Source organism: Falco naumanni, chromosome 9 (assembly GCF_017639655.2).
Source record: "Falco naumanni isolate bFalNau1 chromosome 9, bFalNau1.pat, whole genome shotgun sequence".
Taxonomy (NCBI): Eukaryota; Metazoa; Chordata; class Aves; order Falconiformes; family Falconidae; genus Falco; species Falco naumanni.
In genome coordinates, this window is record NC_054062.1 from 8,174,207 (window position 1) to 8,193,025 (window position 18,819).

Genomic DNA, 18,819 nt, shown 5'->3' on the forward strand with positions numbered 1-18,819 from the left:
CCCCACAGAAGCTGGAGAAACAGCTACGAGTTGGCCAAGGCTGCAAACTGCCTCCTCCCTCCCCAGCAGCAGAGGAGGGGGGGCAGAGCCCTTCCCTAGAGCTGGGTCTGGGGGCCTGGGAAAGCCCTCTGCCTTCCCGGCAGGCAGCAGCAAGCACAGCAGCAAGCACCCACAAGAAAAAAAAAATAAACAGTGGCCAGCTTAGTTTTTCTTTTCTTTCTGTTATTAGCATCTTTAAATATAGAAGCAAACCCAATTTTCCAAGCAAAGCGTGGGTTTCGAGCCAGTGGGCAGCGGTAACCCAGCCAGCCCGTGGCAGGAGGGCGAGCATCCCGGCAAGCGCTGCCCCACGGATCCTGGCTCGCTCCACCCCAGGAGCTGGGGGAAAATAATCCCTGAGGAAGGGAGGTAAATATTTACTTTCTAAACATAAACTGCTGCCTGGAGGTTAACAAGACACATAACCACCCTCTGCAACATGAGCCATCAGATGTGTGATGTGGCCAGCTGGGTGCTCCCTGCTCCCTGGGGTCTCCCAAAGCGGGGCAGGGGATGGGAGGGGGCAGCTGCCCCGTAATGGGGAGCAGCAGGTTGCTGCCGAGGTGGATAACCCCCTGCGCCCCTTCCCCTGCCCTCCTCCAGCCACCTCCCAGGGCTTTCCAAATGAAAAAATATTGCGGCCAAGTTAGCAGCACGGATCGTCACTAACCAAATTGAAACTCTTCTTTTCCTGCTCTATTTGACCGGCTCTGCAGCCGCCGGGGGAGGATTTATCTCCGCTGTAAACCCAAGAGCAAGTTCAATCTTGTTTCTACCTGGCAACAAATCCAGGTTAAGCCAAGGCCAACGCTAACGGCTCCTGTGCATGCACTCGCTGCACCGGGCTCCCAGCACCGCCCTGGCAGCAATGCTCCCGCTCCGCAGGCGACTGGTGTGACTCCGGGAGGGATGGGGGCTGGAAAACAGCCCCTTGTCCCCACGCGTACACCGCAGGTAAGTCACTACACCCTCATATATTGCACCCTGGGGGTGCTGCCCAGCCTCTGTGGCCCCGTGCCCCCGGGTCAGAGGGTCCCCCAAAGCCCATGTCCCATGCGGTGTCCCACGATGGCACTGGGATTGTCCCTGCCCGCAGCTCTGCGATGCGCCCAGGGTGGCCTCGGTCACCCCATTGCCACCCATGCAGGGAAAGGCCACTAGCCACAGGCACCTGGACCCCTCGGGTGTCTGGCCATGCCGGTGGCCACAACGGCCACTTGTCCCGTTTGCTGCAAGACAAGGAGGGGGGATGCGCTGGAGGGAACAATGTGGTCCCTACCTGGGTACAGCTGGGGATGTCAAAGGGATCTGAAATTCAGTCAAGGGAAATTCCTGAGGGGAAGGAAAATAATTTCGCCTTCGCCAAGTCTTGGAGTTCCCCCCATGGTCTGCCCTTGCTCCATACTTACAGCTGGGTGGGATTTACTCCGACGGCCTCGCAGTGAGCAGGAGGGACGGTCCCTTGGGAATGGGGACCCTCCGGGGCAATGGGGACCCCAACAGACACAGCCCCCCAGTGGGGACACCTGAAGGAAGAGCTCAAGACACACCAGTGAAGAACAAAAAAGGTCTTGGACTGGGTTATATTTTAAAATGCTCATATATTTTCTTTTTTTTTTTTCTCCTTTTTTATTTTTCTTTTTTTTCTTTTTCTTTTGTTTTTCCACAATTCTAATACAATTGTTCATCAAAATACTGGCGTTTCCAGCAGCAATTCTTTTTTTTTTCTTTTTTTTTTTTTTCTTTTTTTAAAGTGAATAATTATATACGGTAGTGATTTCACAGTAAAACAGACCTGCGGGAACGCCAGATATACGTGACAAAAGACACCCCCAGTCCAGCCCACCCTTCCCCACCCACCACCCCACCACCCCCCAAAAAAGATTTTGGAAGTGGGGGAAAAAATAAAAAGTTCATTCAAAAAAATTACTTCAAAAGAGATTTCATATAAAGCCTTTAAAACACGGTCAAAAGTTTCTCCCTCTTCTCCAGATCCCTATCCCTGTGGCTGAACACTTATAGAGAGAAAAAGAGAGAGAGAGAAAATAAGAGAGTTTATAACAATCTCTGTAGAAGAAACAAAACAATCCAGAAAGAAAATATCCAAGAATACGTAAGGGATAAAATTACATTTGTACAAAAATAGATTTTAACTTTATTGATGCTTTAGATATTTTTCCTTATCTTTTCTTTTTTTTTTGTCATTCTAAATTTTAATGTATTTTATTTTTTATCTATGCATCCCATAGCCAAGGCATCCATCACTAAGTATTGGGAATTGCTAAAGCTATTTTTACTCAAAACCACCTGCTGCTCCAAAGAAAAACAACAACAACAAAAAAACCAACCAAAAAACAAAACAAAAAGGCATCTTAAAATAGATGCAGTTCCTTTGTCTCGCGGAATAAAGATCCAGATTTGGCATCTGCCAATTAGGAAAGGGCTTCAGATACAATGTACTTGCTTACATGAAGCAAAAAAAAAAAAAAAAAAACAACCAAGAAAAACATTGGAAAACAGAATCGACTTAAAACAAAAAAAACCCACAAAAAGTCTGTACTTGCTACAGTTATAATATATGTATATGTGAGTGAGGATATTTATACAGTGTATATATCTACAGTACATACATGTATACACACGCACATATGTATCAACTTAAACCAGATCATGCACGCTCGTCACTGATGGGGACAGCATCAGCTCTTGAGCCACGGTCCCACCATCCTTAGCCCCCTCCATGACCAGAAGCTGAGCCCAGCCGGCCAGGCGGGGAAGGGTGGGCAGTGAGGACGGGGGGGGCCCCCGGGTCCCAAAGTGCAGAGAAGCTGCCGGTGAGCTCAGCGGGTTGGGGTGGGCTTCCTACAGCCACGGGTGCTGGCGAGATGAAGGTCCTTTGCCCGTAACTCCATTCTACAGGTCCCACCCGGCAGCGGTGCTCAGCCCGTCGGTGCAGATGGATGCTCGGGAAGCTGCAGCATCCTCACGGGGTGGCCCGCGGGGGTGCTGGATCCGGCTCCGCTGGGGTTAGGGCTTGGTTGAAACGCACACACGCGAGAAGGCAGCGAGGAACATCCAGGGTGGCAGGTGGGTGGCTGAAAAGCTGATGTTTGTGCTATCTTTAGAAAATTAAAGATTGTCCCACCAACAAAAAAGGAATTTAAGAAAAAAATATTAAAAAATAGATCACCCTAATCAAACCAGATTTTTACAAGACTACTAAGATCTGGTTAAATGAAAGTCCTACCCCTCTAGTGAATAATGTGCCTTTTTTTTTTCTCTTAACCATGTATCACCTCTTCAAACAAGCACGTAGTATATTTATAATTATTATGATGAGGACAAAAAAAAAAAAAAAAAAAAAGCCCAAAGTGAAAAAGAATACAAATGAAAGACTCAAACTCATGCAAAAGCACATTGCTTTAAGGCTGCTGTGGCAGATGTTACTGGACGCACAAAAACTTTTCCTTCTGCTGGGGAGGGCTGGGCTGGTGATGTTGGAGGGGGAGGCGCTGGGTGGGCTGGGGTCTGCACTCTGCAGGTTGATCACACACACCCAGGACCTGCTGGCAACCTGAAATGCCCAGCGTGGCTGCCGGGGGGATCAGAAGAGCTTTACTGAAAGCAGCGGGGATGCTGGGTTACAGCAACACAAGGGCTCCCTCAACACCTGCCAAACCCCGAAAGCCCAGGGGCAACGCTCAGCCTTTCCCCAAAAGCCTCCTCTGCCAGGGGCACACGTTGAGGCTGTGTGCTACTCCACAGGGAAACTGAGGCACGGAGACACACGTCCTGACCCAGAGCCCCTGGCCCGCAGCGCCCTCCCCCCCTGCACCATGCCACTGGCTGAGGACACCCACGGCTTGTGGCAGTTCATTGTTACTGGGTCAGTTGCTAACTGGGATGGGATGGGGTGGGGTGGGACAGGATGGATGCCACGGCATGGGACGGGGCGGGACGGGACAGGACGGGACGGGACGGGACGGGACGGGACGGGACGGGACGGGATGGGATGGGATGGGATGGGATGGGATGGGATGGGATGGGATGGGATGGGATGGGATGGGATGGGATGGGATGGGATGGGATGGGATGGGATGGGAGCTCCTGCTTTCCAGCCCAGCAGTGCCCAGGGCTGCAGCTGGCCAGACCAGAGCCTTGCAAGCCACACCAGTTCATCACCCAGCACCCAACAGCCCCTTCCAAGCCATCAGTCAGGAAAACAGTGGTTCCACCCAATGGAGAAGGACAGTGGGTTTATTCTAGTGCAATGTCCACCAATTGTTTCCCAAAGCACCCTCATCCTCTCCAGCAAGGGAGCTCTGGGGTCCTTTCTGCCGGCAAAAGCCAGGCTGGGGGCTGCCAGGGCTGGTTTGGCTGCGGGTTTCGCTCCGTGCCGGCTGGCTGGGAGCAAACACCTCCCTGCAAGCCCCCCGCGGGGCTGCGCCAGCCTCACGCTGGCAAGGAACAGCCTGCTCGTGTTTACTGGCACCCTTTACATATTTCATTTCTCTTTGCCTAGTTTTCTTGGCAAATTCTTGCAGGGTGAAGCTGTTTAATAATATTTTCGGCGGCATGCAGGCTGCTGGAGAAACACAGCCAAAACACTTTCCCTGCCTCTGTGGATTTGCCACTCCAGGCCAGCCTAAGGGAAAGTTATGACCTGAAATCCTGAGTATTTATTTAGCAATGAGATGGCCTGGTTAACTGCAGGGGATGGAGCCGGGGACTCGAGCTGCCAGGTGGGATGACAACAGGCGGGTGACAACTGTGCCGCCTCAGAGATGGTCTCATGGGCCCTGCTCCATCCCACTCCAGGCACAAAGATGTTTGAAGAGCCAGCTACGACCCACAGAGAGCAAGAAGAGAAATACCTTTGGGACCCAAGAGTTTGCCGTTTAAGACATGGAAGCCCTTGGCCCCAGGCCAACCGCAGGCACCTTGTTCTTGGCTCTGGGTACCCATCCCATGGTGTGTTTGGGACAGTCCGTCCTGCCAAGGGGGAGAAATACCCTCCCCAACATCCCTCAGTGCTTGCTCTGTTGTTTTTTTCTCTAACTCACTTTTTTTCAGTGGGCCACTGGGGAGGGTGAAATGGGGAGGTGAGGGGGAAGCACTCCCTGGCTGACCTCCTCTCCCCAGGCACTCCTCAGGGAATCCCATCCCGTGGGGTGTGGGCAGGCTCCTGGGTGTCCCTAACACCCCAAAAAACCCTTCCCATCTCCCTGCTGTCACACCAAGACTCATAGAAAGGACCATGCAAAAGCTAAGGTGCTTGTGGTGCTCTCGGCATCCCGGACGGGCTGGGTTCCCCACCCAGTCGGGACCTCTCAGCCCCCGCATCCCAGCCCGACGGGGGGAGATTCAGGGGAGGGGGAGCCCTTCTTGCTTCACCACTAATTAACAGCCAAAATTACCAGCCTGGCCAAGCACTCCCACTAATTGTTGCCTTGCAGTGTTTTGCACGGTAGCTGCTGAATCAACAGGAGCAGCCTCCCAGGTGAGCCGAAACCCCCGTGCGAGGCGAGGGCGCACAGGGGAAACGCCCGCCGGTACCCGGGGCTGCCATGTGGGGCACAGAGGGGGCATTCTGTCGAGCCCACTCCACCAGCTGGAAATGCCCCTCTAACCTCACTAAACCACGTTCAGGATCAAAAAAACCAAGGAGCCACTGCTGACACGCCAGCTCCTGCTGCTCCAGCGCCAACAGCCCTTGAAATAAAGCGTAGGTCTGGCCGGACAGGCTGGACCGAGCCTCACGAGAGGTCTGTGCCAGGGTGTTGGACACGGTGCTGAGGGCAGGGGTCCCAGCAAGACCCCGTGAGCTGGGGAATGGTGATGTTGAGTCCCTGACAGCCTTAAAGTAAGTGCTCCAGCTGGCTTGTGTTCGTGTGGGCAGCTCCACACCAAGCGCAGAGGCAGCTCTGGGAAGAGCAGTGATGCCCGGCTGCCCTCGGGGACAGCAAAAAGGGATTTTTCAGGTAGTGCTGCCCGCAGGACCCTCTGCACAGAGGGTGCCCTGGCTCCCTGTGCCACCCATTGCCTCATTATTTGGAGGGGGATTCAGCTCAATCCCAAATCCTCCGCTTTTAATTGAAAGGAGAAGGCTCTGTGCAGCCACGGGTGACTCATTCGTGGGGCACGGCCGGGCTGCCTCTCCAGCCCGCCTCTCCCTCCGCGAAGTAACTACCGAGACTACTAATAATAGTTAGAAACCAAAAATAGAATTCTTTTTTTTTTTTTTTTCTTCTCTTTTTCAAAAACTCCATCCTCTGAAAATAGCCAGCTGCAATCCAGCAAGTTCAACCACTCCCCTCGGCTTGTCCAAACCCCACTGCCCCACGGGCCGGGACTGTCCCCGTCCCTGCTCCTGCCCCGGGGGAAGCACCACCGGCCGCGGTGATGCCAAACCCGGCTGGTGGCTCACCCCGAAACTGATGGCACAGCGGGGGCCGGGGCAGGGCTGCGAGCCGGGGCGGCGGGTGGCAAGCTCTCTCCGCTCCCACTTCTCTACATCTAGCGCAGGGAATCAGCGAGCAGGTCTTGAGATGCAGCAGTGACAGCAAACGGACAAGGGTGAAGGCGACGAGGAGGCGAGGACGGCAGGGGGTCGCCCCGGATCAGACGGTGCCTCCAGCGCTGGGGAGAGGAGGGAGGGATGGGCTGGGGTGGCAGCGGCAGAGGAAAGCAGAGGAAGGGGCCCCGCGAGACCCCAGCCAGGCGAGGGACTGACCCAGCAGCAGTTCTCTAAGTCATTTGATGGGGCGCTTCCAGCATTTCCATCAAGAAGGTGTCGATCGGTGTGTCGCCTATTAGCTTGAAGAAGAAGAGGTGCTCCAGGCATTTCAGGCCGATGGACCGGAGGGCCGGGAGACGGAGCAAGAGCTTTGCGAACCTGGGGGCAGGAGACACGACATGGTCACACGTCCCACCGGCAGCCCCGCTTCTGCCCCAACCCCCAGAGCTTCTGCAGTCGCCCCTGCTCAGAAGGGCTGGGAGTCAGACACAACCTCTTTTGCTACCAAAGTCATGGGGCTACACCCAGAGCTGTGCAGAGAAATCACTAGTTATGTCCCCAGCCTTGAAGATCAGGCAGCCACGGTGGGTATTCACAACAAACGTACCGATAGCCAAGCTGGAAGAGTAAAATAAGAAAGGAAAAGCCGTCCCTGCACTGGGGCGCACCACTGGCTTCACACACCCGCGTCATGCACATGCATTACCATTCGGTGAGCACCCCGAGATGCTCACGGGGTCCCTGCACTGCAGTCACGGGGAGGAGGCACCACCAAGCACAGGCAGTGCTGCAAGCAGCTTCAGCAGCTCGATCTTTGGTCAGGGAAGGGGGCAAGCAGCCGGGGAGGGGACGGAGGAGATGCTGAGTGGGGTTAGTTGGCACTTGGCTCCATGCACCGAGCACCTCCCAGGCAGCTCCGCCAGCCACCACTCAGCTGCTGGCTGCCGAGCCCCGGGGGCTGCTGGCACAGCAGAAACCCGGCTGTCGGGCTGGAGGCACCTCGGGGGTGAAGCAATGGAAGGAGACAAGGGCTTTGATGCAAAAGCTGGAAGGAGTGCTGCAAATCAGTCAGGACACAGGGTGCTCCCCTTCTCCCTGCCCAGCGCGGGGCTCCAACAAGCCCCAGACGAACAAAAGCCCTTTCTCCCCAGCCTGCCCTGCCCGGCTGGGACACTCCTCAGGTCTTACCACGATGCCTGCAAGAGTGGAGATGCCTGCAAGAGCCGAGATGCCTGCAAGAGCCCAGAGGCAGGAAAGCTGTGCAGCTGGGCAGGGGAGAGCCAGGGGGGCTGGGGAGAGCCGACAGCGCTGCAGGAGCCAGCCGGGGCAAAGGAGACAAGCCCGAGGGCCAAGCCGGCCCTGCTGGGGAAAGGCTGGTGTGTGCTGGGCTCCGAGGGTGGCAGGAGGCTGCGGAGCCAGGAGAAAACCGCTGGCTCCTGCGAGGGTGCTTCAGAGCCCCCCGCAATGCCAGCCAGGGCGCCCCAGGAGTACAGGCAGCAACCCCAGGCACTGCGGGACATCACTTCCCTGGGCCAAGAGCTCTCAAACCAGGGAAAAAGCCCTTTAAAAGGCCAGGAGCATGTTTGTTTTTACTGCTGCACAATCAAGGCTTGAACACAAGCAAAGGCCAGAACCAGCCCAGGGAGAGGGGGACTCTCTAGAAAACACACGCATAGGGGGAAACATGCACAAACATACAGACATTACACATGCATGCACACTCCTCTCTGCCTATTTTTTTTTTTTTTCGCTGAGCTGGCGAGGATGATGGGAGCAGAGCCAGGAAAAACAAATCAGTCCTACCAGCCCATTCAGGAAGTTTCACTTTAAACCAAACCAGATGATGGCTCCAGCCCTCCGATATGTTTAACTGTGAGATAACCAGCCCGCAGCACAGCGTGCCAGGGAGGGGAGAAAATAGCCCTGATTCCCCGCGGCTGCTGGGTGTCACGTACACACCGTGCCCTCCCTGCAGAAGAGTGGGGGCTGGCGCAGGGGCAGCACGGCTGGGTTTTTCCTAGGAATGCCTCCCTCCGTCTCGCTGCTGCAGAGAAGTTCCCTTTTGGTGTTTACATGGTGCTCGCAAGCTCTCGATGGCCGGGCACCAGGCTGAAGTCATGCACCGAAGGGCATCCGAAGTGGTGGGGAAGCCAAGCGCTCGCCGCAGCGTGGAGCAGGGGAGGGCACCCACCACCGGCTCCACCAGGCATTTGCTCAACCACAGGAAGAACTTGTTTCCAGCCCCAGATGGTAATCACATTGTGCCATGAGACTAGGAGGATGGAGAGAGCTCCCGAGAGCTGCATTTAGCTCTTGTGCAACTCTGGACTCCCAGCCCACGAGTTAACCCTCCCAAGCCACCTGCGCTTACTCCACCAGTGCCCTGCACCATGGAAGAGATGGAGTAAGGTCAGCAATGCTCAGTCACGGCTCTCGGGACAGCCCTAAGCGTGCAAAATCCTTTACAGTCACCAAAGAAGGGTGTGAGGATCACACAAGAAGGTCCCCAGCCCAAGCTCATTCAAAGCCAGCAAGAGACCGAACACCAACTGGCGCAGCTACTGGACCTAAAATACTCCCTTACACATCGCTGATCATTGAGGTAGAGCCCTGGGGAACTGGTTCTGAGTGGGGGCTCGGCAACCCTGCTCCGTGTGCACAGCAGCTTCCTGGTGGTTTGGTCAATGAAGAGTGAGTGGGGCTCTCCCCGTGCCAGCCCCTGCCCAGCACCACCCCAGGCTGCAGCAGCCAGCAGCGGCACGCGAGGGCAGCATGATGACTCAGCTGCAGACACTGGACACCTGTGTGAAGCAAAGGGTTCATCCCACTCGGAGAATAATCCAGGAGAGCTGCTGGCCACGATTCCCAAGGCAGCTGTCCTTGTGCCAGGTATGGCTGGCTGCTCATTGTGAGCCCCAAGGGGAGCAGAGCTCTTCTGCAGCACCAGAACGGCCAAAGTCCAGGCTCTGGGTCTGGATTTGTTTAGGAACTGCAATTTAATAACGCTTTCTGGAAGAGGAGTCAGCTTGAGAGTTGGCCTGAGGTCCACACAAACCACCCGGGAGAGGAGAGGTAATCATCCCTGCTCTGTGCACCATCCCCATCCCTCACCTCCCCTCCTCACCGCAAAGTCAAGCACACCCAATGGCACCTTCATCCTAAACTCTCCCTGCCACAAGCCAACCACAAACATCCAAGAAGCCCCTTAACAACACATCTTTTTTACATCTGCCAGCACATCGGTACCCAAAGAGGGGAAAAAAATAAGTCCGATATTACTTCTGAGGGCATGATCCGCCCACTGCATTAAAAGCATCCTTTTTTTAGTTTAACCATCCAGACACGCAAGACCAGGAATGCAGGTGAGATGCAAATCCCAGCTGCTGGGGCTGTTTGCCCCAATATTCATGCCTCAGTACCAACAGCAGTTTCCAGTGCTTTGCTTGGTTTCTCAAATGACTGTCAGTAACTTAACTGGCAGTTGCCAGCTTCAGGCTGTAACTGGGAAAATGCGCCCACTCAGCTCCAGAGCGGTCCAGGAAAGCATTCCTAATTCCCCCTCCCATTCCCAGCTGGATTGGGGGAGGTGGGGAGGGGAGAAAAGAGCATCAATTGAGGCTTTCACTTCCCAGCAATGATGCTCATCTGCCACTGAAAATTAACTCCATGTGCGTCTTATTTTCGCTGTGGTTTGCTCTCCGTGGTTGCCAAAAGGGAAATGATACCCCTTCCCCCATGCGCTCATCCCACTGCTGCGGCCACAGGAGCCGGAGCTCCTCAGGTCTAGTCACCCCCGACCTTGTCCTGGCTGTGCTGCATTTACTGGCACGGGAACAAAGACCTCTCTGCACTTCACAGGGGGATTTTCTAAGGACGTTCAAAGCTGAAGCAGGTAGAAATGAGTGGGTTTTCTCTGCAGAGAACTGTTCACGCCCAGAAGACGTGTGAACAGACAGTCCAAAATGGAAGGAGCCAGCACCTGCCCGCAGGTGCAGGACCCTGAGGACCCTTTGCACCGGCTGCAGCACCCAATGCACAGGGCTTTGCAGGCGTGTGAGGCTGCAGGGGGACAGGGCACAGGCAGCAACTCACCTCCCGGGCTGGTCGGGGTATTTGTGTTTGCAGTATGCCTCTAGCGACGCGTACACCTTCTCCCTCAACGCCTCCACTTCAGCCGGGTTGGAGAGACCTTTTGAGTCTGAAAGGCAATGAAAGGATCATCAGCCAAAACCCTCCAGGCTTTCCAGGCAGGAAAGGAGTCCCCCGTGCACCCCCCAGCCCCTCCCATCCCTCCCAGCACCACCAGACCAGGGGACAGTGGGGATGTGGGGTCTGAACCCCGGTATTCGGGGCAGCACCTCCTGGGGAGTGTTCAAGCCCTGTGACTACAGAGGTGGTTTACCCCATCTCACACCCCAACCCCAACCATTCTGACTCCTTCCAGCGGTCACAGACCCTCATTTAAAGGCTTTAAGTCCCCCTCAAGCCCTGGGCTTGTGGGATTTCTCCCTCCAGCACGAAGCACCATGGCAGAGCTGAACAAAGAGCCCCGGCTCTGGCAGGTCCCCCGCGAGGCGGCGAGGATCTGTTTTTAGTAAGGTGAAAGGGACAGTCAAGCAATCGATATCGCCAAGCACATGCACGATGGGAACCTCTCCAGATTCCCCTTCTTTTACCATATACGGCTAATCCCAAATTACAGACAATAAATTACGGGTGATTACAAGGGGGTGGAGGGGGGTGAGCAGAAAAACAAATGCCAGAAACAGCAATAAACCCTGCCGAAACGCACTGGCCTGGGTTTGGTGGGAAAGACCAGAGAGCCGTGCTTGGGCACAAACCACGCTCCTGCACGGGCAGGGAGGGGAAGGGGTGGCCACAGATGTGGAGGTCTGTCCTTGGCTGCCATCTCGTTTTGCTCGGGACTGACCCGCTCCAAAATACAGAGAACCCCCGCAAGAGAGCTGTACAGGGGTCTGCAAGCTGGCAGTCTATCCCCCGCTGCAGCAGGGCTGTGCTCTCTGAAACACCGGAGACAACTCCAGCACTGAGCCTTCTTCTCCCCTTGGGCAGCTGGGGCTAAGGGGGAAAAGCCGGCAGCACGAAGCCTCCTGGAGTCTGTAAAACTAAGCAAACTGCAGGCAAAAAATAAAAGTTCTTGTGTATTTTATGAGCACGTTTCACGCCTTTCACCCTCTCCAGGTCTGCAGAGGGCTCTTCCAGAAAAGCAGTTAATAAAAGCCCTTGGATGTTGAGATTGGTAAACTGAGGACAATAACATCCATGCTCTAAGTTTGCTCTAATCCGTACTTTTCTCTTAAAGGATATCTAGATTCATTTTTGCTCCTATTCAGGGACAACTCCCTCAAGCACCAGAACTTTCTTTTTACAGAGTCGCTGTAAAACTAAACATGGGAAGACCGTGTAACGTTGATCAAGCCAAAGCCCCTCAAGCTCAGCAGAGAACTCAGCCCATCAATAGAAGTCGGCTCCAAAAGCAGCATTTGCCATCTCCTCGGATGATTGCAGCTGAGTCTCAGCCAAGCCTGAGCCCTGCACGGAGAATATTCTGGACCGCGAAACCATGCTGCCCTCTGCAAAGGGGAAAACACCCCTTGGAAAGGGAGGCCTGGAGAGCAGCACTGGGCATGGATCCAGATCCATCCCTGACCTGCAAAGGACATGCTTGTAAGGTGGCAGACGCACGTGCAGCGCTTAATTTGACTTTCACCCTTGCCTCTCTTCCTTCTTTCCCTGTCCTCGGGAGCTGGGTGCCCTCGGTTATTTGCACTGAAGCTTTACAGGTAAGAAAAGGAGCCAAAAGGACACGGCATCAGCCAAGAGAGGACAGGAGAGAAGATAACGGCATGTACCGGGGTTGAAGAGGACAATGGCTCGCAGGCAGCCTAGCTCTGTCTTGTCCATCTGCATGTCTCGCATTTTTGACACGAGTTCTGTCAGTACTCTGCAAAGGACACAGAAATCACAGGCGTCAGCATTAAAAAGAAATGAAAAAACATCCAGGTGTCAGACCCAGAGCGAGGTCCTCTGGCGCGTGGTTAATGAAGTCATGGGATAGCGCTCACTTATACCAGCTGAGGATATGCCCTCATTTTCCTCCTGTATCAAAAATAGCTCATTAGGAACATCAATAGTTCCTCGGAGATACAACAGGGACTATAAAAATTGGCTTCATACATTCACTGAGAGGCTTTGGCACCTGAGAAAGCTGTCTAAAAATAAAAAATAATAATAAAAACAAAACCCCAACAGGTATCTAAAAGCAATTTCCTCTGCCGGTAATTTTTATTACTCCCTTTGCTCTTACTGCAGGTGCCGGTCTTGAAATATTTTCCACTGATTGCCCAGTTTTTTCCTGTTAGATCCTGCAGTGAAGTCATGATCTTGCACTTATGACCTCACAGGAAACAAATGATGTCACCCAGGCCCAAAGAACAATTTCCTTGCAAAGCAAAGAAGCAAAGGTGATTTGGTTTCAACTAAGTCATCTCAAGATGAGTCTCGGGCAGAGAAACCAGCCACCGTTTAAGCAGCGTCTGGAGCCACGCTGTGGGTCAAACGCCCTGGAAGTCTGGCTTCAAAACACTTTCCCAAAGCACAAGATTAAAGAGCCCTCGGGAAACGCATGTGGAACCTGCTGGGTATTTTTGGTGCTTTTTCATTGTGAAAATAAAATCGTGTCTTGGTCCAATTAAAGATGAAAAGAAATGAACGAGTGGCCTCCTTGTAACATTAGAAGGCATCTGGACCCCATGAAAGAGGCTTTGATTTGCGCTGGGCAGCCTGCTCCCTGACTATTTCAGGCTGTTGGTTTCTATAGGTTTAACAGGAGAGATCGAACGGTGCTGCCGGCAGCAAGGACCACAACGTTCCCGCGGATGCTGTGGGATGGACACGCCTCCGCCCGCGCTTCTCCGACCACGAGCCCCGGTGCCAACGCATCTCCATCCGACCCCTCCAGCCCTCTGCAACGCAAGGAACGGAGGCAGACTGGTGTGGAGACAGAGCCGGGGATGTCCAGGCAAGGTGGCCCGCGATACGCTCCCCACATCCATCCTCCCCTCTGCCCACCTGTCGAAGATGGCCCCGACGCCAGCGCTGTGCGCGCTGTTCCGGTGCACGTGCAGCCCGGTGGCTAAGAGGATCCCGTCTTTCACGGCTATGGAGCGGTGGGAGAAGGAGGCGATGAGGAGCTCATTCCACCCTGGGGAGGAGAAAACAACCAAGGCCGCAGGTTAGAGCCACCGGGTCCTCAGTGGGTTCGGGAATCAGCAACATCACCTCCCTGGTGCTAAAAAGAGAGGAGGAAACCACTCAAGAACTGCCTTTGCTAGAGTAACGTGGCTGGATATGGGAAGGGAAGGGGGAGCCAACCCATTCTTGGATGTCAGGGAAGGAAAAAACTGTTAAGGAACAAATGCACTAAAAATATAAGGCTAATAGGGGAAGTAGTTTCCTCTATAAACCTTGCAGGCACCAGAGCAAACAGCTCTCTGCCCTGCTCCTCTCACCGTGAACCTACGAGTGGGTGTGGAGCCCTGCGCTCCCCCTCTGACCTTCTACGCCATGCCTCTGAGCAGTTAAAAACCTATTAACGCTTTACATCAGCTAATTGGGCTCATTTTCAGGCCCTAATGGGGCACAGAAGTTCATTCACCATTATTCAGCTGTGTAAATCGGGACCAGGAAAACCCTTGCTTGCAGGTTTGTTGCTTCTGCTGTATAAATGCTGGAAGGGATTGCCTCCCCTCCCGCCTGCCACTGCACAGGGATGTCCCACGTCCACGGCTGCTGCTCTAACAGCTTTCCATAGCTACTCAGAAATCAGCTTTTGTCTTACTAGTTACCAGACATGCTGCTTCAGGAGATAGGGAAATAAATCCCCTGAGCCCCGACACCACGGGAGCAGTTTGAGTTGGTTACAAATGGGGAAGGGACGGGAGATGCGACCTCCCTTCCAGCTCCCCTGCTTAATTTAATACTTCAAATTCTTAAATGCATTACTGGCTGAGTTCAAGAATGCCTGAAGCAAACCCATCACAAGAAGAAATGCTGTAAAGCTTGAAGGGTGGAAATTTGGTGACTTTCAAGCAGGAGAGGCATTTTCAGTAAGACAAGATGGGTCTTCTGCAACACTCATCACGTGGCGGATTTACCTGGCCTGAAAATGTTCTGCTGTCCAGAACACGGGGCTACTTGGCAGGGTCCAGAAATGTTAGGATATTTGGTTTATTTTTTTTCCCAGGCTGGAAAAGCAATACAACAATATCCTTCACCTCCTCTCCAGCCACAGAAACACATCTTTTCCCGCTGGCTGGAATAAATACAAGGTCCACGTGTGCTGTATTTACCTACTGTTGCAGACATGGGTTGTGCCATTAGAAATGTTGACAAGGAATAAAGTTCACTCTTTCCTAAGCGGCCGCAGAATGTTTCCACCCCAGTCACGGGAACATTTATTCAGCTATTTACTGGGCGAGGCCTGGCACTTGCAGAGGGATTGCAACACTGTGAAACCCAAGGAGGACGGAGGAGAAGATGTGTGATGGCACCAGGAGCCTGCAAAAGCCACGCTCCGCGGCTCAGCAGCAACTCCCAGAGTCGTGGTGCCTCCCACCAGCCATCACACGCAGACTGACAGCAACCCCCCACGCAGCCCCTCCATGCAGCTCCAACCCACAGAAACCAGAGCTGGTTCTGTCCCTCCACGGCACCAGCCTTCACAGCGCTGCCCTGCCTCTTGGCCATCACCCAGCACCCCTCTGCTGCGGCTCCGCACAGCCCCAGCGGCTCCAAATCCAGCCTCCCGCCTGTCAAGAAGATGTGAAAGCGGTGAGGCTGCGGGGTGCCACCAGCATCTGTGCTGGGCTTATTCCAGCTAAGGAGCGCTGAATTAATCAGCATCCTCCAGATGAATTATTCCCATTTAGAGCTGGGACATTTGGGCTGAAATGGGGAACCTATTTCTACCCGGTACTTTCACCAGAGCATCCCCAAAATGCTGACAGGACAAAGAGGCAAGCAGGAAAAATTAGGTACAATAACCACAGGCAGCAAATCCGAGATAAGAGATCAAACAAGTCTACCCAAGGAGTTCTGCATTTCAGCCCAAGCTCTAGAGAAGCAGAGCAGATCCCTTTGACTCCTGCGACTCCTTTCTCGTCAAACACGGTGGCTCCGGCCTCCGGGGATGCTCTGGCTCCTCCGGGGTAGGGAAGGCACCTGGCTGCGCAGTGACCATCATGTTAATCCATCTCACCACCAAGTTTCCCCACCAGCCCTACAAAATGAACTGTAGCTGCAGAGATGTAGTGCTCAGCATCCTTTGCCAGGCTGGCCTCAACACGGAGAAAACATCAGGTTATTCCTGTCTCAGCCACAGCAAGCTTAGAAACAAGAAAACCTAGGGAAAACAGGCTGGAAAAAGATGGGTTTCCTTCTCTTCCAAAACACTCAGGAAGGGAAGATTTCTAAATGATTCAGGATTAGAGGAAAGCTACTGCCGGCCCACCCGGCACCGCTCCTCCAAAGATGCGTGCTTCACTTAATTTTGCCTCCAAGGATGCATGACTGAACCTGACTGACGCTCTTAGCTAAATTTTAATACTTAAATATTTCATGGGCAGCTGTTCTCAGCAGGCTGCTCTCCCCACTCAATAATAGATAGAGCCACTGGTTAAAAGACTTGGGGGAGGTCATCTGAGGCCCCGTCAGAGATGCTTGGAGCAGGGAGCCCATCGGAGCTGCTCCAGGTGCCAGGGGGTTAGAGCCACCATGAAATCTGGGATGTGATGGGGTCTGCAGCCCCATCTCCTCCTGTACCACGAAGTGGCCCCTCCAGGACGCCAGCTCGGAGTCGGTCATAACATGCACCAGCACAAAGGCAAGAACATCAGGTCAGAAAATCTCCAGTTCAGCTTTCACAAGCTTTCTTCTAAAGAGAAAGGAAAACCTTGAACTGTTGCTGTGGGTCTTGTTTCCATTTCACAAAAGAAAAAGGAAGCTTTTTGTCTGAAACCAGTTCTTCCCTGCGATACTTGCAGAAAGCCCTGAAAGATTTCTATAGAGATGCCTCCTCTGCTCATCCACTCTCACAAGAGGCTCTAGAGACGCTCTTCAAAAATACACTTTTTGCATTTTCTAGAGGTCCCCGAGCCAGCTCTGGCAACACACCCACCTACGGAAGAGCTAGCAGGAGCTGTCCAGGGAGGCATGGGACTTGGCCAAGCCTGTAGCAAGAATAAAACCCCCAAATTCTCCATTCCCAGACTACTGCCATAACCACTAGATGAAATGTGACTATAAAAATCTCCTTTCAGTAATATAAGAAGAGTGGAAAACCTACACCAGTAACTGGTGTGCCTTAATCGCCCAGAAACCATTGAGGTCAAGGACTGCAGGGAGGTTGCGAGAGGGACTGGGTAGTTGTATGTAGGGCCGAGGTACGCAGTTATGCTAGTTGACAGTCAATAAAAAAAATACAGAAAGTATTTAGATTCATACATCTGGGCTATAGTCAGCCTTATTAAACAGAATGATAGCCAGTGCTTGTGTGGTGGGAAGAGGGAAACATCTCATCATCCTCCTGTTCTGGTGTCCTTATACCTTCTCCTGAAGCAACCAGGACAGACCTTGGACCGGCAGAGTTCTGGCAGTTTTCTACGTTTTATGTTGAAGTGAATACCTTGCACTTGGTTCTTAAAGCATTTTCCTGCCCAGTTTCATGGGCATTTATTTTGGGGCACACACTTTCTACAGTAAGAAGCCAGGAACGCTGCCATCAAGGTAGATCAGCGGTGTCTCGTCTACAGAGACCATGAACCCGAGGCCAGAAGAGTGCAGAGAGAAGAGCACACACTCCGCTGGCTTTTCCCCTTTTGAATTTCCTACAAAAGTGCATTTTGGGGAAACAAGAATTTCCTCCCCCAGTGTCACCCTTCACATGGAGTTTGTCCTCTGCTGGAAGTGGCTTCATCCATCCCACTGACCACTTGCCTTTCTCTTCGCTTACAGGAGCAAAACCCTCTGTTGCATCAAGCCGAAGTCTTTTTAATCACTTATCTGATGACTGGAGCTACGCAAAGAGCTTCACGCCTAAAATGCGCCTTGTTGAACTCTGCTCCTTATTTCTTGCCATCCCCAGTCTTTGCACACAACCTGCCAGCAGCAGGGGCTTGCATGTACTTGTTGGGAGAAGACCCTCTTTACAGCTAACCGCTTTCCACTTCCCAAAGCCTCCGTTCCTGCAGACCCCCTGCCGCACAAGGAAATTTAAAATAAGTCCAGAGAATTTTATTTTCATCTTGGTGGGTGGGAGAGGGAGGGTGATGTATTTTTCTCCCCTTTCTGGTTTTAATTAGGATCAAACATTTTAGTTTGATGAAATTTCATGGGAGTCCCGAGCCCACTCGGTCTTTCAAGTCTCAGCTTGGGAGGAAGGCAGCGTGTAGCTCCCTTGGCTTCAACCACCCAGCGCACATCTCTGAGCACCTCACTCATCACAGATGAAGCCAGGCCATTTTTCAGCCGATCGGCAGCTGGTGGAACATTTTGGACCACATTCAGCAACACGTCCCTTGGGGCTTTTTAAATCCTATTTAGAAATTGAATTATCAGAGACTATTACTCAGAATCGGTTAACAGCTTTCAAGTTGCCGGGACCTAAATCTAAGTGTAATACCTGTCACTGGCAAGATGTAGGACTTCTCCGACCCTGTGCCGGAGCCCGCGCGGGGACAGTTCCCACTCACCTGCTCTGAGCAAGATGACCTGGTCATCCAGGGGCAGCTCGGAGAAGTGGGGGATCCTCTTGGCCCACTCCACCAGGGTGAAGAGCTGTTTGTCTGCTGCCTGGCATATGTTCGTCACTGGGTCATTGGGCTGCCAAGAGAAGGAGATGGAAAGGCTTGGAGAGGGCAGAGCAAGGAGGAGAAGCTGGGAGGAGCAGCTGAAGGGGCTTGCTGCCTCCCTGCTGCAGGGAAGGACCCCAAAGTCAGGAGCACCCCAGACGCGGACGTTATCAGTCGCAGGGAAAGGAGGTGACTTGGCTTCTCCACCACATGGTTTTAAATAGTTTTTAGCCAGTTCCAAAACAGGAACCAGGAGTGCTGAGACCCAATATCCATCACACTGACTGATGCTCCAAATGAGCTCCAGCCCAGGGAAGGGCGGGCTCCTGCGCCTGTGCAGCACGCACGCTCCCCGTGCCAGCATCTCCCAGCTCGATAAACCAGCACCAAAGG

General features: G+C 53.3%; 1 protein-coding gene across 5 annotated transcripts in view; it reads right to left on the minus strand.

Moving 5' to 3' along the window:
* Positions 1–1,524: 1,524 nt before the first annotated feature.
* The window catches only part of RXRA (retinoid X receptor alpha), a 119,702-nt gene continuing 102,407 nt past the window's right edge, over positions 1,525–18,819 (minus strand). For 3 of the 5 annotated variants that reach the window (XM_040605670.1, XM_040605672.1, XM_040605671.1), the window contains 5 exons: positions 18,328–18,457; positions 13,649–13,781; positions 12,430–12,521; positions 10,649–10,754; positions 5,093–6,934 (listed from right to left, as the gene is read on the minus strand). In XM_040605670.1, the coding sequence (XP_040461604.1) occupies positions 6,787–6,934; positions 10,649–10,754; positions 12,430–12,521; positions 13,649–13,781; positions 18,328–18,457 (609 nt within the window). In that variant the 3' untranslated portion in view covers positions 5,093–6,786. Of the gene's footprint in view, positions 3,159–5,092; positions 6,935–10,648; positions 10,755–12,429; positions 12,522–13,648; positions 13,782–18,327; positions 18,458–18,819 lie in introns of those variants that run through there. The other 2 variants (XM_040605669.1, XM_040605668.1) reach the window with 2 other exon arrangements.